Here is a 19,511-nt window from a genome sequence, read left to right as displayed (position 1 = left end):
GGCTTTTCCTGCCAGGCTCCCAGGGCACCAGCGTGAAAGCCGACCACGGGCAGAACAGCACAGGTTTTATGGTTGCCCCCTTGGGGCAGCTTCCCACGGTGCTCCCAACACTGTTCCACGTGAGGACGAAAAGCCGGCTCAGAGAGGAGGGAAAGGGAACTGCCAAGGTCACACAAGCCGCCGGGGGAGAGACCTGAAGCCCAGCCAGGCCGCCCTGGGCTCCGTTCCCTCTAGATGAGACGCCCGGGCATCCGCTTAGGGCGGCACCGGAGCTGGGGGGTGGGCGGGTAAGAGAACCCTCACGAGGCGGGGGCCGGCGTGTGTGTGCATTCTGGTTCTCCTGTTAACGCCCGGGGAAGCAGGCGCGAGCGACCCAGAGGCGCCTGGCTTCTAGCCGGGGTCTCCGGCTGACACATCCCATTTCCTTTCGCGCCACCCAGCAGGCTGGTCGGGGTCTTCTCGGCCCTCGGGTCCCCCCACCCCCACCGCACCCCCGGGGTCCACTCCGCTGTGCGTCTGAGATCTCCGGGCTTCTCCGGCGGACCAAAAACAGACTCCGTTTCACTGTCCCCCTGGCCGTGGAGGCCGGGGCCCCCCTCGGAGGCAGATGACAGATAAGTTCCCAGTCAGGGCTGCAGGAAGGGAGACATGTGTGCTGAAAGGCCCGGTGGGGAGACATTCCTCTGGACCCTCTACGTGATGCTTCAGCCGTCACGCCGGGACCCCAGCGCCCGGAGGCCCGTTGGCGACCGCCGGGCGACCTGTCCGCTGGGGAGCGCGCTCAGCCAGTGACGGGAGCGAGGGGCCATCCGGCTCGCCGGGATCCAGGGCACCTGTTCCCGGGAGTGCAGAAGTCGCCGTCTCGGCCTCAGTTTCCCCAGGCGCGGGGGCCGCCCGCAGGGCCGCAGCGGAGGGGGCGGGGGGGGGGGACGGGGGTGGGGGGTGGCGGCCCCTTTAAGAGGCCCCGCCCCGCTCCATCAGCGCCGCGGCCCCGCCCTCCACCCCGCCCCTTCCTGCGGCGCTGACCGCGGGCGGCGCGCAAGAGAGCGGCGGGAGCGGGCGGTCCGACCGCCGCGCGGGGAGAGGCCTCTTTAAGACGCCCCCCCACCGCTCCATCAGCCGCGCCGAGGCCCCGCCCACCGCCCCGCCCCGCCCCTTCCTGCGGCGCCGAGCGCGGGCGGCGCGCGACAGAGCGGCGGGAGCGGGCGGGCTGAGCGCAGCGCGGGGAGCCGGACGGCGGCGCGGGAGCCCGAGGACAGCGGCGCGCGGGCGGCGGCCATGGGCTAGCCGGCCGGCCGAGCGGAGGCAGCGCCTGCCCCGCCCCGCGCGCGCGCGCGCGCGCGCCGGGAGCCCCGCACACAATAGCGGGCGCGCGGCCCCGCGCCCTTCCCCCGCGCGCGCCCCGCCCCGCGCCCCGCCCCGCGCGCCGGCCGCCCGGCCGCGGCCTCACCTGCCGCCCGGGAGAGGGCGGGCATTGTTCGCGCGCCGCCGCCGCCGCCGCCCCGCCGTGGGCATGGGGGCCGCCCGGCGTCCCGGGCCGGGCCTGGTGAGGCCGCCGCGCCGTCGCTGAAGCCGGCCCCGCTGGCGCGCGCAGCCAGGCTGCGCAGGTGAGGAGCCGCGGCCGCGCCATGGTGGACCCAGTGGGCTTCGCCGAGGCGTGGAAGGCGCAGTTCCCGGACTCGGAGCCTCCGCGCATGGAGCTGCGCTCGGTGGGCGACATCGAGCAGGAGCTGGAGCGCTGCAAGGCCTCCATCCGGCGCCTGGAGCAGGAGGTGAACCAGGAGCGCTTCCGCATGATTTACCTGCAGACTCTGCTGGCCAAGGAGAAGAAGAGCTACGACCGGCAGCGCTGGGGCTTCCGGCGCGCCGCACAGCCCCCCGACGGCGCGGCCGAGCCCCGTGCGCCGCGCGCGCAGCCCGCGCCCGCTGAGGGCGCCGACCTGCCGGCCGCCGACGAGCCCGAGGCCCGGCCCGACGGGGAGGGCTCCCCCGGCAAGGCCAGGCCCGCGGCCGCGCGCAGGCCCGGGCCCGCAGCCGCCGCCGCCGCCGCCGAGCGAGACGACCGCGGGCCCCCCACCAGCGTGGCGGCGCTGCGCTCCAACTTCGAGAGGATCCGCAAGGGCCCCGGCCAGCCTGCGGCGGCGGCGGACGCCGAGAAGCCCTTCTACGTGAACGTCGAGTTCCACCACGAGCGTGGCCTGGTGAAGGTCAACGACAAAGACGTGTCGGACCGCATCAGCTCCCTGGGCAGCCAGGCCATGCAGATGGAGCGCAAGAAGTCGCAGCAGCAGGGCGCCGGGCCGGGCCCCGCAGACACTCCTAGGCCTTCATATCGCGGGCGCGCCTCCGAGGGCAGCGGCTGCGGCGGCCTCGATGGCGACTATGAGGACGTTGAGCTGAACCCGCGCTTCCTGAAGGACAACCTGATCAACGCCAACGGCAGCGGCAGGCCCCCCTGGCCGCCCCTGGAGTACCAGCCCTACCAGAGCATCTACGTCGGGGGCATGATGGTGGAAGGGGAGGCCAAGGGCTCGCTGCAGCGCAGCCAGAGCACCTCGGAGCAGGAGAAGCGCCTTACCTGGCCGCGGAGGTCCTATTCCCCGCGGAGCTTCGAGGACAGCGGAGGCGGCTACACGCCGGACTGCAGCTCCAACGAGAACCTCACGTCCAGCGAGGAGGACTTCTCCTCCGGCCAGTCCAGCCGCGTGTCCCCGAGCCCCACCACCTACCGGCCCTTCCGGGACAAGAGCCGCTCGCCCTCGCAGAACTCCCAGCAGTCCTTCGACAGCAGTAGCCCCCCGACGCCCCAGTGCCAGAAGCGGCACCGCCAGGGCCCCGTCGTGGTGTCCGAGGCCACCATCGTGGGCGTCCGCAAGACGGGGCAGATCTGGCCTAGCGATGGGGACAGCTTGTCCGGCAAACTGTCTCAGGATGGCGCCTTACACGCAGACGCAGGTAAGTGCCTCTGCCAGCCTGGTGGGGACACCTGCGAGGTTGGGGGTGCAGGGGCAGGTAGGTACTTTGTGGAGTGGTTCTCAAGCGCCAGTGGTGGGCTGGAACGATTCGCGCCCGTTCCCCCAGCTGAACAAATTCCATCCCTGCTTTCCTCCTGAATGCAGATTCCCAGCGTCTGGAGTGGGATTCGGGTGGGAGGGGTGGTGTGTCGGGATGGTGGAGGTGGCTCCTTCCTTTGGGTCTGGAGCCTGTGCTTTCTCGCGAGAGTGCTTCCTCTCTGTGGGTCGGGGCCAGGAGCGCCTTGGCTGCCTTGGTCACCTCTGCTCTCTGGGTGGATGCTTCAGCAGGGACTGATTGATCCATGTCTTGGGCAGTCGCCGCCACCTGCCCTGGGAGAGTGCCCGACACATCCGGGGCATCCACGGGATGCCAGCTGCTCCCAGGCCGGAGGAGTGTCGGGTTCGCTCTCTGGCCGGCAGCCCCAGTGCAAGTCAGAGCAGGTGAAAAATACAAACCGGAGGAAGGGAGGCCACAGGCAGTTCTGACTCAGTGGGCCACCGAAGAGCCGGGGCTGAGGAGCTCTGTCCGGGGCTGAAGGAGGGCCACACCCGTGCTGATCTGTCCGGTTTGGACGGGAGACCTCACCGCTGGGCATCTCACCCTGCTCCATCGTGCCCCTTGCCCACCCACGCTTATGTTCGGCTCCTAGTCACACGGTCCGGCTCCTGGCCCCGAGATTAAGCCCGCGGGACCATGGGTGTAATGTGTATGCACATCTATGGACAGACGCCCTGTGGCGCCGGGCTAACAGGACTGTGTTTCGAGAGCCGGGCGCAGTTTGTGATGGCAGTCAGGACAGGGATTTGGGGTTGTAGCAGGTGAGGCAATTGGGAGCCTCTCAGAGTCCTGGGCCCTGCTGAGCTGATGTGGTTTTCCGCTCCATTGACTTTTTCTGCCGATGGAGTTGTGTGTTCTTGGTTGGTCAGAGCCCTCTTGAGACAAGGGAGGCTATTTTTGGCTCTGTGGAGGGGCCTCTCTGCCATCCGCGCTCCCTCCTGTTTGTTTTGGGCTCACTTCGTTGTTGGTTCTGTCTGTGTTGTGTTGCTGGGACCTGTGGCGGGGCCCAGCCTCCATCCCCCAGGCCCCTCGTGTGCGGGGAAGCCGGTACTATTGAGAAGACCGCTTTGCAGGCAGGTCAGCTCCTCTGGGCTCTGGAGGATTGCCCTGTGGTCGCCAGGCACCAGTCCCGTCTGGCCAGCTGTCAGCCAGGCGAGCCAGCTTGGATTGGCCCTCAGCACCCACAAGGGAGCGTGTGAACATTGTCAACAAAGGAGAAAAGGAGAGCTTCTCGTGGAGACCTGTCGTCTGAAACTGTGTTCTCTTGCTGGGGGAGGTGGGAGTTTCCAGCGAGTAGGGCCCCGTTGGTTGTGTTTGGGGGGCTTCCCCTCAGGCCGTCTCCGGAGCTCGCAGCCCCTCGCCTGCCTTCAGCCTCTGCTCTGTGGGTGACGCAGGGTGGGCTCCCAGCCAAGGAGGTCATCTGACATCTTGGCCCACCCCCGCCCCTTTGGCCCTCGGTGAATCCTGCTCTGAAAGCCCTCCAGGGTCCCACCTTGTGTCTCCTGTTGGGCTTTGAAGCTCCTGGCAGTTTCAGCTCTGGGAGCCTGCCCAGCCCGCTTCTCAGGGCTCTCTGATGCGTGTGGCTGGAGGCGACGGTGGGACCGCCGGGGCCAGGCCATGTGTCTCCTTCCCAATAGTTTGCCCACGTTCCCTGGACGCCCCCGGCCAGGGCCCGAGCCTCTGACGTGGGACAGTGGGGAAGGTCCCAGTGTGGACGGAGGGGACCTCACCTTATTCCCTGCTGCGGAAGCTTCTGTGTCTGAGGGGAGGGAAGCAGCCTGAACGGTGACTATGCCCTGACACGCGTGTCCCCCGGGAGCTCGGCCTCACTACCACCCCCCCAATCTGCAGATAAGGATCCCGCCAGGAAGTGGCAGAGGGGCCTCCGGGCCTCGGGGACGCAGACCCCCGGTGCTTTCTGCTGCCCTTCACACCCCCGAGAAACGGGGCTGGGTAGGTCCCGGGGTCCTTCGGGCCGTGAGCCCCGCTGTGTGCAAGCCCGCCCCTCCCACCGTGCAAGCTGAGTGGAAGGAGGGAGCGCGGTCCTTGGCCCCGCGTGGGAGCTTAAAAAGGTAGCGGGAGACAGGAACGCACACAGCCCAGGGCAGGGTCGGGAGGGTGGGAAGGCGGCTGTGCCCACCCTCGTCCTTTAAATTCTTCTCGGGGACTCTGGCCGCCCCTTCCTGAGAAAGGCCGCTCAGCCAGGGCCTTTCCTCCGGAGATCCGAGGCGCCCCCGCCCCGCGCGTCCCCCATGAGCGGGGAGCCCAGGTCTGTGTTTCTCCCTGGGCTCCGGCCGGCAGCTGCTCTGTTTTCTCCTGTTTCTACTAAGCGGTGAATTTGCCCTTTGGATCCTGGTGACATGTTATCGTCAGAGTGATCACGGCTTTGTTGTTCACTTGGGTTGTTGAGTGAACTGGTGACCTGCCTGAGTAACTGTCTGGCAGAAAAGGGTCTCGGGCCTGGCCAGGCCTCCACCAGCTTCACAGACCAGACAGAGCCTGTGTGCGCCTCCAAGTTGAGCCTGAGTGCGGCCTTCTTCCCGGGGACGGAGGCAGAGTCTGAGACCATGGAAGTCATTGATCGACAGGCTGGAAAGGAGGTCTCGATGGACTTGTACCAGGGTTCTCTAGCTCGGAAAGGATGGCCTTCTGGTTTGGGGAACAGAAGGCAGCATTCTGGACCTTTCCCCAAGGAAGGAGCTGAGGTGTAGATTTGTGGGTCTACAAATCTGTAGACCCTGTGGGTCCAGGACTCAGCGCCCCTCATTCCTCCCTGTTATGGCTTCAGTGTGGCCTCCCCTCCCTGGCCACGAGTCCTGTGGTCCAGCCCACCCCCTGCTTTTAGAAGGTTCCAGGTTCACGGCGAATGGACAGGCCTCTTCTCAAGTTGCCGGACAATAGGCCTGAGTTTTGGCTGAGTCTGCTTTTTAGATGAAGGCTCAAGAGGTGGTGGAGGATTTAATAAACTAGGAGCCCTTTGGGGGTCTGGACGCTGACTAGAATTAGAACTCCTGTGGTTCACGTTGGATTTTTTTTTTTTCCTTCTTTCTGACAAAAAAAAAATAGTAACTTTAATTAAAATGAGTTACTTATGTGACACGGGACAGGTTTTTCTTTCTCCTAGAAAACGTTGTTTAGTCTTTAAGTGGTGTCTGACTCTCTTGCGACCCCACGGACTGTAGCCCGCCAGGCTCCTCTGTCATGGGATTCTCCAGGCGAGAATACTGGAGTGGGTTGCCATTTCCTTCTCCAGGGGATCTTCTGACCCAGGGACGGAACCCGCATCTCCCGCCTTGCAGGCAGATTCTTTACCACTGAGCCACCACCTCGGAAGCCCATCCTGGCAAAATCTACGTAAGAGAATCTGGCGTGTTTCCTTTTCCAGCGTCCAGCTCGGTGGCACTCGGCGGCTCACGCTGTCGTGTAACCGTCCGTATCTCCAGCGCTCCCCTTGTTCCAGCCGGAAGCCGCTCCCGGCGCAGGCGCTCGCCGCGCCCCCACCCCCAGCCCCAGCCCCTGGCCCCGCCACGGGGCTCCCCGGCCGTTTCTGTGGATTTACTTGTCCCTGTGCCTCCTGTGAGTGGAATCACGGAATGCTCGTCCTTGGGGTCTCCCTGGTCTCCCTCAGTGGGGTCTTGATGTTGCCACGTAGTGCCCTCGCCCTGCACGCGCCAGCTCTGCTCCTTCATGGGCGTGTCTCTTCAGGGAACCCCTGGGGGTGGTGGCCGTGTTTCCTTGACTTTCACCCCCACGTGTGTTCGTGTCCTCGGGGCAGACTGCCACGGACTGGGGTCCTTCAACAGCAGAGACCTATTTTCCCTTCACCCCTGGAGTCTGCAAGTCCAGGATGAAGCTGCCAGCGGGCACAGCTTCCTCGGGGACCTCTCCTTGGCTGGCAGCTGGGCGGCCCTTGATGCCCTTCCACAGGGTGGGCCCTCTGTGCCCATGGACCCGGATGGCTCTGTGTATCTCTGAAACCTGCTTATAAGGACACAGCCACATTGGCTTAATTGGCTTAGGGCCCCACCCTGATGACCCTGAACTTAATCACCTCACGAGAAGCCTGCCTCCCACTTGCTGAGATGCTGGAGGCTAGGCCCTCGGTGTGTGAGTTTTGGGGGCGGAGGGACTCAGGTTGGTCCCCAGCACTCAGCGAGTCCCTGATCAGACAGCAGAGAGTTGGTGCGTGAGCAGCCTCGCCCCCGGGTTTTAGGAGGAATTCATGGTGAGGCGTTGAGCGGCCCACTGAGGCTGGGACCGTGGGCTGGCCGCATCTCTTTCCTCATCTAGAAGTTAGGGGTTGGACCCTGTCTTTGCTAAAAGATCTTTTCTTTCCATTCTTTTTTTTTTTTTTCTTTTTTTGGCCTTGCTGCTTGCAGGATCTTAGTTCCCCAACCAGGGATTGAACCTGGGCGTCCACGGCAGTAAAAAAAAAAAGCCCCAACTCCTAACCACTGGGCCACCAGAGAAGTCGCTTGAGATTTTTTTCCTCTAAATTGATGAACACAGCGTCGTAGGTCTTTCTTGTTTATGCCCGTTTGCACCTGCGTTCCCTCTACCACAGCAGCCACCTCTCCCCGGTTGGACCCACAGAGGGGTTTGTTGGGCATCTGCCCACTGCCCGCCCCCGCCCCCCGGAAAGCCTCTGGTGTCTGTATCCACAGGTTTGTGGGAAGGCTGCTCCCGCTGCACCTTGTCTTTGAGAAGCGGGGCAGACAGAACCTTGTGACCCTTCCTCGCCTTCCGCGGCCACGCGTCTTCCCTTACCCACGCGCTCGCCGCGGTTTCCCACTAGTCCTGCATCTGCGTGGCTTCCTCCTTCCGCGTGGCGCGTCCTTAGGACAGAGACCTGCTGTGGCGTCTGTACCTCAGGTGCCGCGGTGTCTGGGGGTCCCGGGTGGAGCGCGACCCTGCCCCTCCGTCTCTGAGGATCCTGTTTGCTCAGGCCCTCCGTGTTCTGACCCCACCGGGCTCACCACCCCCCCTTCTGATAATTGGCACTGATTTGGGGGGCCCGACAGCACAGGTACCCCAGCAAGGGAGCTTGTTGGCTTTGAAGGTGACCTCCGAGGCCTTTTCTGCTTCTTTGCTGACGCTGGGGCTCATCTTGCTCAAGAGCTTCCCAAATCCCCCCAGCGTGGATGGGGCGGTGGCTGGTGCCTGGGGTGCGGGCAGGGACCGCGAGGCCCAACCTGGGAAGTGAAAACCTGGCTTTGGAGGAGGCTGTTTCATGTGCCCTCGGAACATTCTTGTGCAGCAGCTGGAGTGCAGTTATTATCGTAATTACATGCTGTTCGTCAGGCTGGCTCTGCGGGGGCGTGGGACCCACACCCCCGCCCAAGATCACGTGGTCGGTGCAGGGGCCTGGCGCCGGGCACTCTCCTTGGCTGGTGAGTGTTCCTGGCTCATGAGAGTGGGCCCCGAGTGAAGGACCCTTCCACTAGGGTTGGGGGCACCCGATGAGTCATGACGGAAGCAAACAAACAGAACATCTGCTGCAAAATATCCTGAAACCGTCCGTCCTCCTGGGGCACCCGGCTCAGATTCCGCCGCAGGTTGGGCAGCAGAGGGCCCGAGAGGACAGGCGTGTTGGGGCGACGCTGCCCGCCCATCCGCCCTGTCCATCCAGCTGGGGAGGGGTCGTGACGCTGGCCTGCTCTGGGCAGGGCCTGGCTGGGAGGAGGTGACCAAGGCGCTCGGCCGTGTGCACAGGCAGGGTCAGCACACGGCCCAGGGGGCGCCAGGAAGGCCCGTCTCTGGCCGAGAGACTGGCATGTGGACTCTGCAGGGAGCGGGGTGCTCTGTCGTGTCCTTGCCGCTTCCACAAGGGCGGGGGACGGGCAGCCCGGGGGGTGCTCCTCACAGGTGCCTCTGTTGGCGTCAGAAGGGCCTTTCAAGGTTCATTTTTACAGGCCTGACCTCCCTTGAAAGAATGCTGCCAGGTCAGCTGGTCTGCCAGCGGGGGGGAGAGAGTCGCTCTGCAGGTGATGTACGTGACGCACCCTTGCGTGGAGCAAGGGCAGCCTTCTGGAATGGATGTCCACCTGGTCCGCGGGAAGAACGCAGACCCTGAAGGCTGGAGACCTGGACGCGCCCGAGGCCCTGCGTGTGGCCTGTGGTGCAGGAACTGGGCTCTGTCGGCCGGCAAGGATGCCCCCGTCTTGGGGCCGGGGGGGTTCTGAGTGCCCAGGACAGTGGCCCCCTCTGTGGTCTCACAGAGCCGCCCCCTCAGGCAGCTGGCGTCAGTCTACTGAACGCCCCGTGGTGAGCGATTTTAAGGCCGGTACAGGCCTTTTCACCCGTTGGGCGCAGCTCCGGGGCCGGGGCCTGCGGGCCCCCCGTCTCTCTCACTGTGTCCTGGGCTCAGCCGTTCCAGGTGTGAAAGGTGCCTCCTGTGTGTATTTTTCTGCCCTGTGGCCTCAGAGGAAAGCCAGCTGCTGTATTTGCTGGGCTTTTCCCTCCGCCCAGGGCACTCGGGGCCATGCACTCGTTTTATCTGCCCCCTGTTGCCCCTGAGGAGGCTCTGGGGGGTACCCTCAGACTCCTGGTGGAAGAGATGGGGTGACGTTCGCCCCCCCGTTCCCAGTGTCACGGGGTAGCTGTGGCTGTGGCTGGGGACGCACCGGTGGGCCAGCCAGGCCCGTGCCCCCGTCGCCCGTCCACCCCGAGGCGCGGGGTCCCTGAGCCGGCCTCAGAGCCCTGCCGCTGTCCTCTTGGCCGGAAGCCCCGGCGACCCAACCTGTGAACCGTCTTCGGTGGCGCTCAGCACGGCGGCTCAGCCTCTGGGCCTAGTGTGTGCAAACAGCCGGGTTCATGTCTGCTCCGATCTCAAAACGGAAAGTATAACTCCTTCATGAATGTCCACTGCAGAAAGCTTTGCACTTTCTCCCCTAGGAACACGAAAGGGTGAACCTGTCTGCTTCGGGGCCCTGCCACGTGGCGGGGAGGGTCTGGATCCAGGACCCCCATGCCTCTGGGCAGCCGCCAGGAGGGCCAGCATCTTGTCAAGGGGGCTGCCTGACAGCCCCCTGGTCCCCTTCGGCTCTGAAGCAGCCGGGCTGTGATGACGCACGTCGGTGCGGGTTGCCCTCCTGCGGTCTTTGTCAGCAGCCACATGGCGCGACTCCCTGCCGCAGAGCCGACTCTTCTCTGCGGAGGGGCCCCTGAGACCCCGGGGGGGCCTGGGAGACCCAGTCCCAGCCCTGCCCACCACTGCCTGGCTTCTCCCGGCCCGCGGGCCCCGTGCGGCTGCTCATCTCTGCCACGTGTGCGGTTTTGGGTGCAGGAACCCCAGCAGGGAAGCAAGGAGGTCAGCGGGCTGAGACTCGGCCGCCTGGGAGAGGCAGCCCGTCCCAGGCGCTGGGCTGGGATGCAGCTCCCCCAGGCAGCGGGCGGGGGGCCATCCCAGCGGGCTGACAGGGGGCAGCAGGAAGGGCGTGGCTGCCAGAGCCCCAGTGCCTCGCCGGTCTCCCTGAGAGCGAGCGGGACCTCTGGGAGAAGAGCAGGCCGTGGCTGTTTCTCCACCCTCTTTTCCTCTGTCTCCCCCCATCCCTCTCCTGCCTCCCTGGCCCCAGAGCACTGTGCTCCCTGAGCCCATGAGTGGATCAGAGCCTGTCCTAAGGGAGGAGGGTCACTCTCTGTCCACTGAGTTCTAAGGCGAGCGTGACGGGGCATGACCGTAAAAAGACCTTGGGCATCACAGGGCTAGGCAGGGCTTTCCTTGGGCGCGCCCTTTGTCAGTGGGGTGCACTGACGCCCACGCTGTCCCCACGGGGCTCCGGGTGTGCAGACCAGGTGGGACCAGGGGGTCAGGACCCACGTATGGTCCCTCGGAGGTCCCCTTTGACGGCTGCTTCCAGGGGGGCTTTCTGAAGGCTGGGCGGGGCTGGGCTTCAGGTGGGGAGGGTCTGCAGGTTCATCTGACTGGGGCCTCCTGTGGGTCAGCAGGGTGGCACGTGACATCTAGTTGTCCAAGTCCTGCCTGGCGTCCGCAGACACGTCCAGGCTTTAGCTTTTATTCGGTATGGTGCCGCTGGGCCCGAGGACTCAGCCAGAACCGGGGCTTCGGGCCTGGCGGAGACTGGAGGCTGCCCCTGCGTCCCGGCTGCCTCGGGGACCGCCTCTACCGTGGTTGGGAAAATCACACAGCCGCCCCTGCCTCGTCACTCCCAGCGAGTCTGCTTTCTGAGGTCCTTCCTGTTTGTAATTTGTATCAGTTTCCGTGGGTCAGCTGTCCGGGGCTGACTGACTCAACCGGGTCTTCTGCTCAGGGTCTCCCAGAGGGTCGTCCCCTTCTGGGACTGCACAGCCCAGCTTGTTGGCAGAATCAGTTTCTGGTGGTTTGTAGGGGAACACCCCTGTTTTCTTGCTGTCCGTCGACGGCTCCCAGAGGCCTCCCGCCTTCATAAAGCACTTTCCGCACAGAAGACTGATCTCCTCTGAGCCAGCCTGGCTTTCTGGAGGTCTCCTTGAGCCGTCTCCTATGCAGCCCGAGAACTGTCCACCTGCAGAATCCACGAGCCCTGGCTGTGGGTCTTGAACGGTTGCTGTGTGGAAGGGGGAATGGGTTTCTTTAGGGTCATAGCTGGGAGGCTGATCTGATATTAATTGTTGGAAGCTTCAGGGAAACAGGGCTTCCTGGTGGCTCAGCTGGTGAAGAATCCACCTGCAGTGCAGGAGCCCTGGGTTGGCTCCCTGGGTTGGGAAGATCCTCTGGAGCAGGGGTAGGCTACCCACTCCAGTGTTCTTGGGTTTCTCTGGTGGCTTAGCTGCTAAAGAATCTGCCCGCAGTGTGCGAGACCTGGGTTTGATCCCTGAGTTAGGAAGATCCTCTACAGAAGGGAAAGGCTACCCATACCAGTATTCTGGCCTGGAGAATCCCATACAGTCCATGGGGTTGCAAAGAGTCAGACGCGACTGAGCAACCTTCACTTTCACTTTTCGGGAAAGCAAGCGTTAAGGGAAGTTTTCTTTTCTTCCCCACTTTACAGGGCTCCGCTCAGGCAGCAGGATGCTGCTGGGGTTGTTGGGTCAAACACCTCTGAGGACTCAAGAGTGTGTAGGTCGTGTGGTCCTGTAGGCTAGGTCGGAGAAGATATGTGCCCCAAGGCCACCTCTGGGAGTCGGGCAGCGAGGTGTGACAGGCTCGGGGCGGAAAGGAGAGGGCGAGAGGCCCCCTTGTTGGCGGGCCGTCTCCCACTGCGGTGTGTCCAGGTCCTGGCTGCCGATGCGAAATAAGATGACGGTGCTGCGTGTGGGTGTCCCTCCTCCGTGCTCGGGAGCCCTTGTGAGCTTTCCTCACAGAACCCGGGAGGCAGGTAGGGTTGGTCCTCCTGTCCCTGGGAGGCCTGCTTCCCCCAGAATGTCGCAGGGGTGGGGAGTGGTCACCAACAGCTCCTGTCTCCCCCCGCCCATCTTCCTGCTCCCAGATGTCTGTCCCCTGGAGCCAGGCTGCCTGCGGGCTCACAGTGGCTGAAGTGGGGCGACCGGAATGTGACACTGTGCTGTGGATTTCGTGTGTGCTTGAAATTTCCCCTAATAAAAGGTTAAGAAAATAGTCACTTATCGCTCACAGTTATCAGAGAGAATCCCTTCACCTTGGGAGAGCAGGATGTTGGAATCCTGACTCTTTCTCAAGCTCCAAATATGTGTGAGTCAAGTCTTACTCATCTTTTCCTTGGTAGCAGATGTTCTGGGAAAGCCAAGCCGCACTTGAGCCACGCCATCCACCATGCACCCCTCCATCCATCCATCCACCGTGCACCCCTCCATCCATCCATCCACCCATCCATGCACCGTCTGTTCATCCCTCCATCATCCTCTGTCCCTTCAGCCCCCCTCCGTCCCTCCATCCCTTCGTGATTCAGCCACCTGGCTATCTATTCATCTGAGGTTTATGTAACACTTACCTGCTGGGGTCCAAGCTCTGTGCTTAGGCCTCGACACAGTCCTTGACCCCAAGGAGCCCACAGACATTGATAAGTGGAGTCAGTACCAGGTGGGCACCAAGAAGCGGTGACTGCCAGGTTAGCTCGAGGAAGCTCGCAGGGAGGAGGACGGCCCCCTGGCCGGGTCTTGAATGGACCCCACAGAGACGGAGCATGTCAGGCCACTGTGGCGGCCGAGGATGTTCCAGGTGGAGCAGTGGGGCTCGGGACAGCTGGAGTGGGGAGGTCTGGTGTGCCCCCCGCCCCCAGCCAGAGGAAGCCCCGGCGATGCCTGAATGGAGGGCGGGGGTGGGGGGCGCGAGGGGGTGGGAGAGCGAGGCTGCAGCTCTCGGCCCTGCTTGGTGTCCCAGCCAGGCTTCTGTGGGTTCTGGGGCCCCTTCTGCACAGAACTCCTCCCCACTGGGTGGCTGCCAGCCTGACTCGGCCTCAGCATGTGGCCTCCTGGTGCTGACCTTGGCTCTGGCTTCTTGACTCAGGGACCCCTGTTGGCAAGCATCTGTCTGGATGGGGTGGTGTCCCGCCTGCAGGACAGACATGCTGCGCGTCGGCGTGGGTGGACTTCAGTGCTTTCCTTGGTTCTTCCGGGCCCCGGTGGAGTGGCTGTCCACAGATCCGTGGCTGGAAGGGCAGAGACAGCAGCCCGTGCCCCTCCAGGCCCCTTCCCTGTTGGGGGCCGAGTCCATGCAGCGTGTGTTCCCATGGTGCGGCGGGTCTGTGGCTGCGTGAAGCCCGGGACCTGGGCCACGATGTCAGCACCCCGCCTGCCCCAGGGTGCGTGGTCACTTAGGACTGTGGGAAAGAGTCCCGGGGGTTGTTTGTTTAGCTGTGGTAACATACACGCTGCATAAAATTGACCATCTTTAAATTTCTGAGCGCACGACTCGGGCATCGAGTGCGTTCAGCGTTGAGCCGTCGACGACTCCGCCGTCCGCCTCCAGAACTTTGCATCTTCCCGCATGGAAGCTCTGGCCCCGCTAAACCCCAGCGCCCGCCTCCCCTGTACCCTGGCCCGGCCCCTCTCAGGGTCTGTGCCTCTGGCGCCTCCAGGGGCCTCTTGTAAGTGGACTCCTGCGGTATTTGTCTTTGTGTCCCCAGGGCTCGTCTGTGTCGCAGTGGGTGTCAGGATGCCCTTCGTTTTTAAGGCGGAATTTCGTGTGTTCCCTTGTGTGGATGGATCACCTTCTGTTCATCCGTTATCTGTGGCTGGACGCTTGAGTTGGCTCCGCTTTTGCCGCCGTGAACGAGCCTCCCAGCTCAGCGGTCTTTTTATTGTAACATCTGAATCCTACCTTTGTTTGCCTCCTCCCTCAGCTGTCTGATTTGTTTATTCATTTTTGGTGGTGGTTTAGTTGCTGAGTTGTTTTCAACTCTCAACGACCCTGTGAACTGTAGCCCTTACTCATTTTTATCAGGATGTAATTTACATTTAGGGTTTCCCCTGGTGGCTCAGCTGGTAAAGAATCCGCCTGCAATGCGGGAGACCTGGGTTCGATCCCTGGCTTGGGACGATCCCCTGGAGAAGGGAATGGTAACCCACTCCCGTCTTCTTGCCTGGAGAATCCCCGTGGACAGAGGAGCCTGGCAGGCTACAGTCTGTGAGGCGGCAAGAGTGTGACATGACTTAGTGACTGAACAGCGACCCAGTTGATATTTAACATTGTATTCATTTCCAGCTGCCCCGAGTTAACAGTTTGTTAATATGTATGTATTGCATAATGGTCACTGCAGTAAAGTTTTCTTAACATCCTCTCCACACGTCGTTAACATGTGTTTATTTATTTTTGCCTCTGGTTTCCAACCAATTCCCTATTCTCGTTTAACAGATTTCCAATTAGAGGAATTTTTGTCCACGTTAGGAAAGTGAAGATTTGAGTCAGAGGTTAAGAAAAGCACGTGTAAGCTATCCCTTTAAAGATTCAGCAGAGGTGCGTGTGCGTTGAAATGCGGTTTCGGAGGCATAGAATGCGCCCCTCGGGCCCTGCTCCGGGAGTGATGAGGGTGGCGTTGCCACAGTTGAGGTGTGCAGCAGGCCTGTCGTCCCATAAACCGCCATCCCACCCCCAGGCTTCCGTCCCGTGTCCCCGCCGCAGCCTGCAGCCCGGGCCGCACTGCCGCGCGTGCTGGGTCTCCTCCTTCCCGGGCGTGCAGTAGCTGGAAGCCTGCAGCGCGGGGCCTGCTGGGTCCAGCTCCTTGCGCTCCGGGCTGGGGCGCGGGGCGGGTGGCGGGCAGCGCGTCCAGTGGAGCGGTTGTGTCTGTCACCGCTCGTCTCGGCCCGTCGCGGGCGGGGGACGCGGTCGTCTCCCCTCCCGTTCTGCTCTGCCGCTCTCCCGAGACCCTTGCGTTCCGCCCGGTCCCCACGTTGCCCGTGTCCCGTGGCCTTTCTAGGTCCACCGACCGAGGGAACCAGCGTGCAGCGTGCGCTCACCCCACAGCCTCGACCCCGCAGCCCCGGCGGCCCCCGCCCCGCCCCCAGCCCGGCGCGGCTCGTCCGCACGCTTTCTCTGTGTGGCCTCTTCTGGACCTTGCGCACGAGTGAGGCCCGCGATTTTGTGGCTCCGGGTGGACGCGGCCCCGTTTCCTGGTTTCTTCTGGAAGGCCTGTCGCCAGGCCGCCCCGCTTCCTGGCCAGGGGTGGGGGTGAGGGTGAGGAGCTTCTCCTTGTCGTGTGTCCCCAGCTCCTCCCCACCCGGCGCCCTGCTCCCTGGGTTGGGGGCCGCTCCCCACCAGGGACCAGGCAGCAAGCCCCTTTCCTGGCCCCCCTCCTCCATGACGGGGGGCCCTGCTGTCCTGCCTCCCAAGGCGGCGGGGGGCGGGCGCCTGAGAGGCTGGACTCTGTGGCCCTGCAGTGCCCCCTCCCCTGTGAGTCCGGCCGCCGGGTCCCTTTGTCACTGTGGCTGCTGGAATAGCCAGCCCTGGGAGGAAGGTCCCCAGCGGAGCCTGGGCCGGGCCGGGGGCCGACCGTGGTCGGGTTTGGCAGACGCACGGCCGGGCAGGCTGAAGACGGGCCGGGTGGGCTGTGGCCACAGTCGGATCCCACTGCTGCCCACGGCTCTCGGCCTGGACAGCTGACCTGTGTGTCTGGGAGCCGCTGTGGCATTTGGCGCCTGTCGGGACGCCCACTGTCCGGGGTCCGGCTTCCAGAAACCAGCCCTCCCGGGCTGCCAGCCTCGGGTGAGCCCCCGACGCCGCTCTCTCCAGCGGCAGCTCCGTCCTTCCTCTGGGAGGGTAGGGGCTTCTGGAGCCAAGGTGGCAGTGTAGACATGCGTGCAGGGGTCGTGCCGTCCTCTGAGCATCCGCGCGCCCTGCCCCCTGCCAACCCCCACAGGCTCTGATTCTGATGGACGCGGGGGGTGATTATGGCTCCGTGCCTTGGCTGATCCCCTCCTTTGAAGAGCAAAGTGGAGGCCCCTGCTCTCAGCCGGAGCAGCTGCAGGCTGGCTGCCTTGCGCTGAGCCTTACCCAGACCGCAGGATGGAGCCTCGGGTCCTAGATCAGAGTCATGTCTACAGAGGGACTTGGTGATGACGTGAGGGCAGACGCTTTCTCTCTGTCGCCGGGAGGCTGGGGACCACAGAAGGTACGAGGAGGCAGGATGCTCTCTTGTGGGGAGCGGCATCCTGGGTGGGTTGGGGGGCCCCCGTGGGACCCTCTCACGCATGGGCTTATCTGCCTGTTGCCCTGGTGGGGCCCGGGTGTCCTGGAGGTGGTGCCCCGACCCATGTGGCCCTGGGCTGAGGGGTGTGGAGAGCCCCTCCCTGGAGAGACACAGAGCCGGGGACACCCATCACCACCCACTGTGTTCACCCCGCACCTGCTTGGCGGTGGCAGCCGCAGAGAGGGAGCGACCGAGGGCTGCGCGCCACTTAGCATCGTCGAGTCAGGGAGGAATGAGAGATGCCCCCTTCGGTCCTGTTGAAAGGGGCAAGAGACCTCTGCCTGCAAATCCAAGGAGGAGGGTCTCCCCGTGTGTGAGCTGGGTGGCTGGCGTGGAGCCCCGGGGAGGCAGCACTGGGGAAGATGCGCTCACGGCCTGCCTGCCGGCATGTGCGCCTGGCACCTCGGAAGCCCGGCTCTTCTGGCGGGGCGCGTCGCAGTCTGGACGGACAGCAGGGAGGACATCGGCCGCGTTGGCCGGCTGGACATTTTACGGGGGCCACGGCGGAAGCTGAGAAGCCGCCGTTTCCCATCAGAGTCAGAAACACCCAGGGTCCTGTTTCCAAGCAGTGATTTTCTTTTTTTTTATGATATTTCAGGGTTGGGGTGTGTGTGTGTTCAGGGAGACTATCTTTAAAGCCTTTCATTGAACTCGTTATTATATTGCTTCTGTTTCATGTTTTGGTATCTTGTGGGATCTTACCTCTGGGACCAGGCACTGAACCTGCATTCCCCCCCCACCACCCCTGGCATGGGAAGGCAAAGTCCTAACCGCCAGACCACCGGGCAGGGTCAGCAGACGGTCTGCTTTGTTCTAGGAGCACAGCCCTTCTTTTCAAATGACATTTTAGGTGACGCCTCGGTACACGAAAGAGCTGAAGAGTGTCCCGGGCCCTGCCCCGCCCGGCCTCCCGCCCTCCCGGGCCAGCCACCTCCCACCAGCATGGAGGATCCAGGTGTGTGCTGTCCTGGGGACAGGCTGGGGGCAGCCATCCCTGGAGGTCGGGCTCCTGCGTCTTCTCCAGGGAGAAGTCAGCTGGGCAGGGAGCCTGGTACAGCTTCCTCCTCGGGGCCGAGACACAGACCTGCCTTCCAGAACGCCCAGCTCTTTGTCGGCAGGCGTGGGGTGGGCCGAGGGGGCGCGCCGGCTGGGAACCTGGGTCTGCGTGTGTGGGGGGTGGGGGTCCGAACCTGCATGCGCGAGGGGTTAAAGGCGAGGTTTCTGGTTGTCACGAAACTTTCTGGTTTTGGTTTTTTTTTTTTTTTCTTTTCGTTTAAAATTATGACGAAGAATTAAGTGACAGCTTAGCAGCGCGCGTACATTCACACTGTCCTGCGGTCGTCACCACCTGCCTCCTTAAACTCTGTCCCCAGGAAATGCTGACAGCGCTGGAACCCCCGCCTCCACTGTGTGTCTCTGGGTTGACCGCTCCAGGTGCCACACAGACCCTGCCGCGTTTGTCCTCTCGTGTTGGCTTATTTTGCTCAGCATCGTGGCTTTGGGGTTGGTCCACTCTGTGGCAGGCGTCAGAACGTCCTTCCTTCTTAGGACTGAAGGATGTGTGGAGAGGCCGCGTTTTGCTTACCCATGCGTCCATCAGCGTGCTGTTTCCCGCTTTGGCTGCTATGAACATGGCTGGAACATGTTTCCGCTTGAGCCCTTGCGACCTGGTACCCCTGCGGGAGTGCCCAGCACCACGCGGCGGCCGTGGATGAGAGATGGGGCTGGGCACAGCCCTCTGGGGGTGGAGCAGGGGGCTAATGAGAGGCAGGGGTCCTTGGAAAGCCGTGTTTCCGATGGTGCATCCCGTGAGTGTCGCCAGCCACCTTCTCTGCCTGCCAAGAAAACTTGAGCCAGGCGCTCCTGGATGTGGCAAACCTCCGATCAGGTCCCCGGGAGGTGGTGGGGTGGTTTTCTGGGTGAGCCACCTGTTCAAGTCAGCGATGAAGCCGGCGTCGAGGTGGGCCGGCACTCCGGCGCCTGTGTGTTTTTGACACTCTGCTTCCTGAGGGGAGCAGGGTGGGTGGGTGCCCTCCTGCCACCAGCGCTGGCAGGCGCTGAACCTGGCCCTGGAGTGGACTGGGGTCCTGCCCCTCAGTCAGCAGGTCGGGAATCGGGGTGGGAGCTGGCCGACAGGGATGTGTGAGGGGACTGAGGGACCAGGAGTCTCGAAAGCAGGCAGAGACTGAGACTCCGGGCGTCTGCCCTTTCCTGGAAACCTGGCTCCTTTTCTAGACTAACCAGAGTCCATTGAGTTTTGCCAGCTTCAGGAAGTCTGGCCGGCCTGGCCTGGCTTCAGAACACGGATGCCTGGTTTCTGCAGAGCCTAGATGACTCCCAGCCCCTTTCTCTTGAGTTCTCAGCGTCCACATTGTTCAGGAGTCATTAGCAGTGTTTATAAACTCAGACCCAGGAATCCCACCCTAGATTTTCCTAAGGAAATAGGACTTTTTTTTTCCCTTTTCCTTTTGATATTATTGTACAAGCTGATTCATTGTATCCATAACAGTGGAAAGCTGGAAAGAAACTAACCTAGTCTCCCAGTAGGAAAGGGGTTACATGGGCTGGCTGGACTGCGATATAATCAGCTCGTGGCGACAGTGAAAATTCTGTAGACGTGGGGTCCAAGCTCCTAGGTGAGGAGGAGGGACGCGGGGTCCAGGCTTCTAGGTGAGGAGGAGGGACACGGGGTCCAGGCTCCTAGGTGAGGAGGAGGGACGCGGGGTCCAGGCTCCTAGGTGAGGAGGAGAGACGCGGGGTCCAGGCTCCTAGGTGAGGAGGAGGGACGCGGGGTCCAGGCTCCTAGGTGAGGAGGAGGGACGCGTGGAGCCGAGCGTC

At 63.1% G+C, this 19,511-nt stretch overlaps 1 protein-coding gene across 1 annotated transcript in view; it reads left to right on the top strand.

The window, feature by feature from the left end:
* Nucleotides 1-1,512: 1,512 nt before the first annotated feature.
* BCR (BCR activator of RhoGEF and GTPase) overlaps nucleotides 1,513-19,511 on the top strand; it is an 86,713-nt gene continuing 68,714 nt past the window's right edge. The window contains exon 1 of the mRNA XM_070769959.1: nucleotides 1,513-2,955. Within this exon, the coding sequence (XP_070626060.1) occupies nucleotides 1,629-2,955 (1,327 nt within the window). The 5' untranslated portion in view covers nucleotides 1,513-1,628. The remainder of the gene's footprint in view (nucleotides 2,956-19,511) is intronic.

The sequence above is a fragment of the Bos indicus genome, chromosome 17, assembly GCF_029378745.1.
Source record: "Bos indicus isolate NIAB-ARS_2022 breed Sahiwal x Tharparkar chromosome 17, NIAB-ARS_B.indTharparkar_mat_pri_1.0, whole genome shotgun sequence".
Classification (NCBI taxonomy): Eukaryota; Metazoa; Chordata; class Mammalia; order Artiodactyla; family Bovidae; genus Bos; species Bos indicus.
This window is presented reverse-complemented; position numbering and strand designations above follow the sequence as displayed.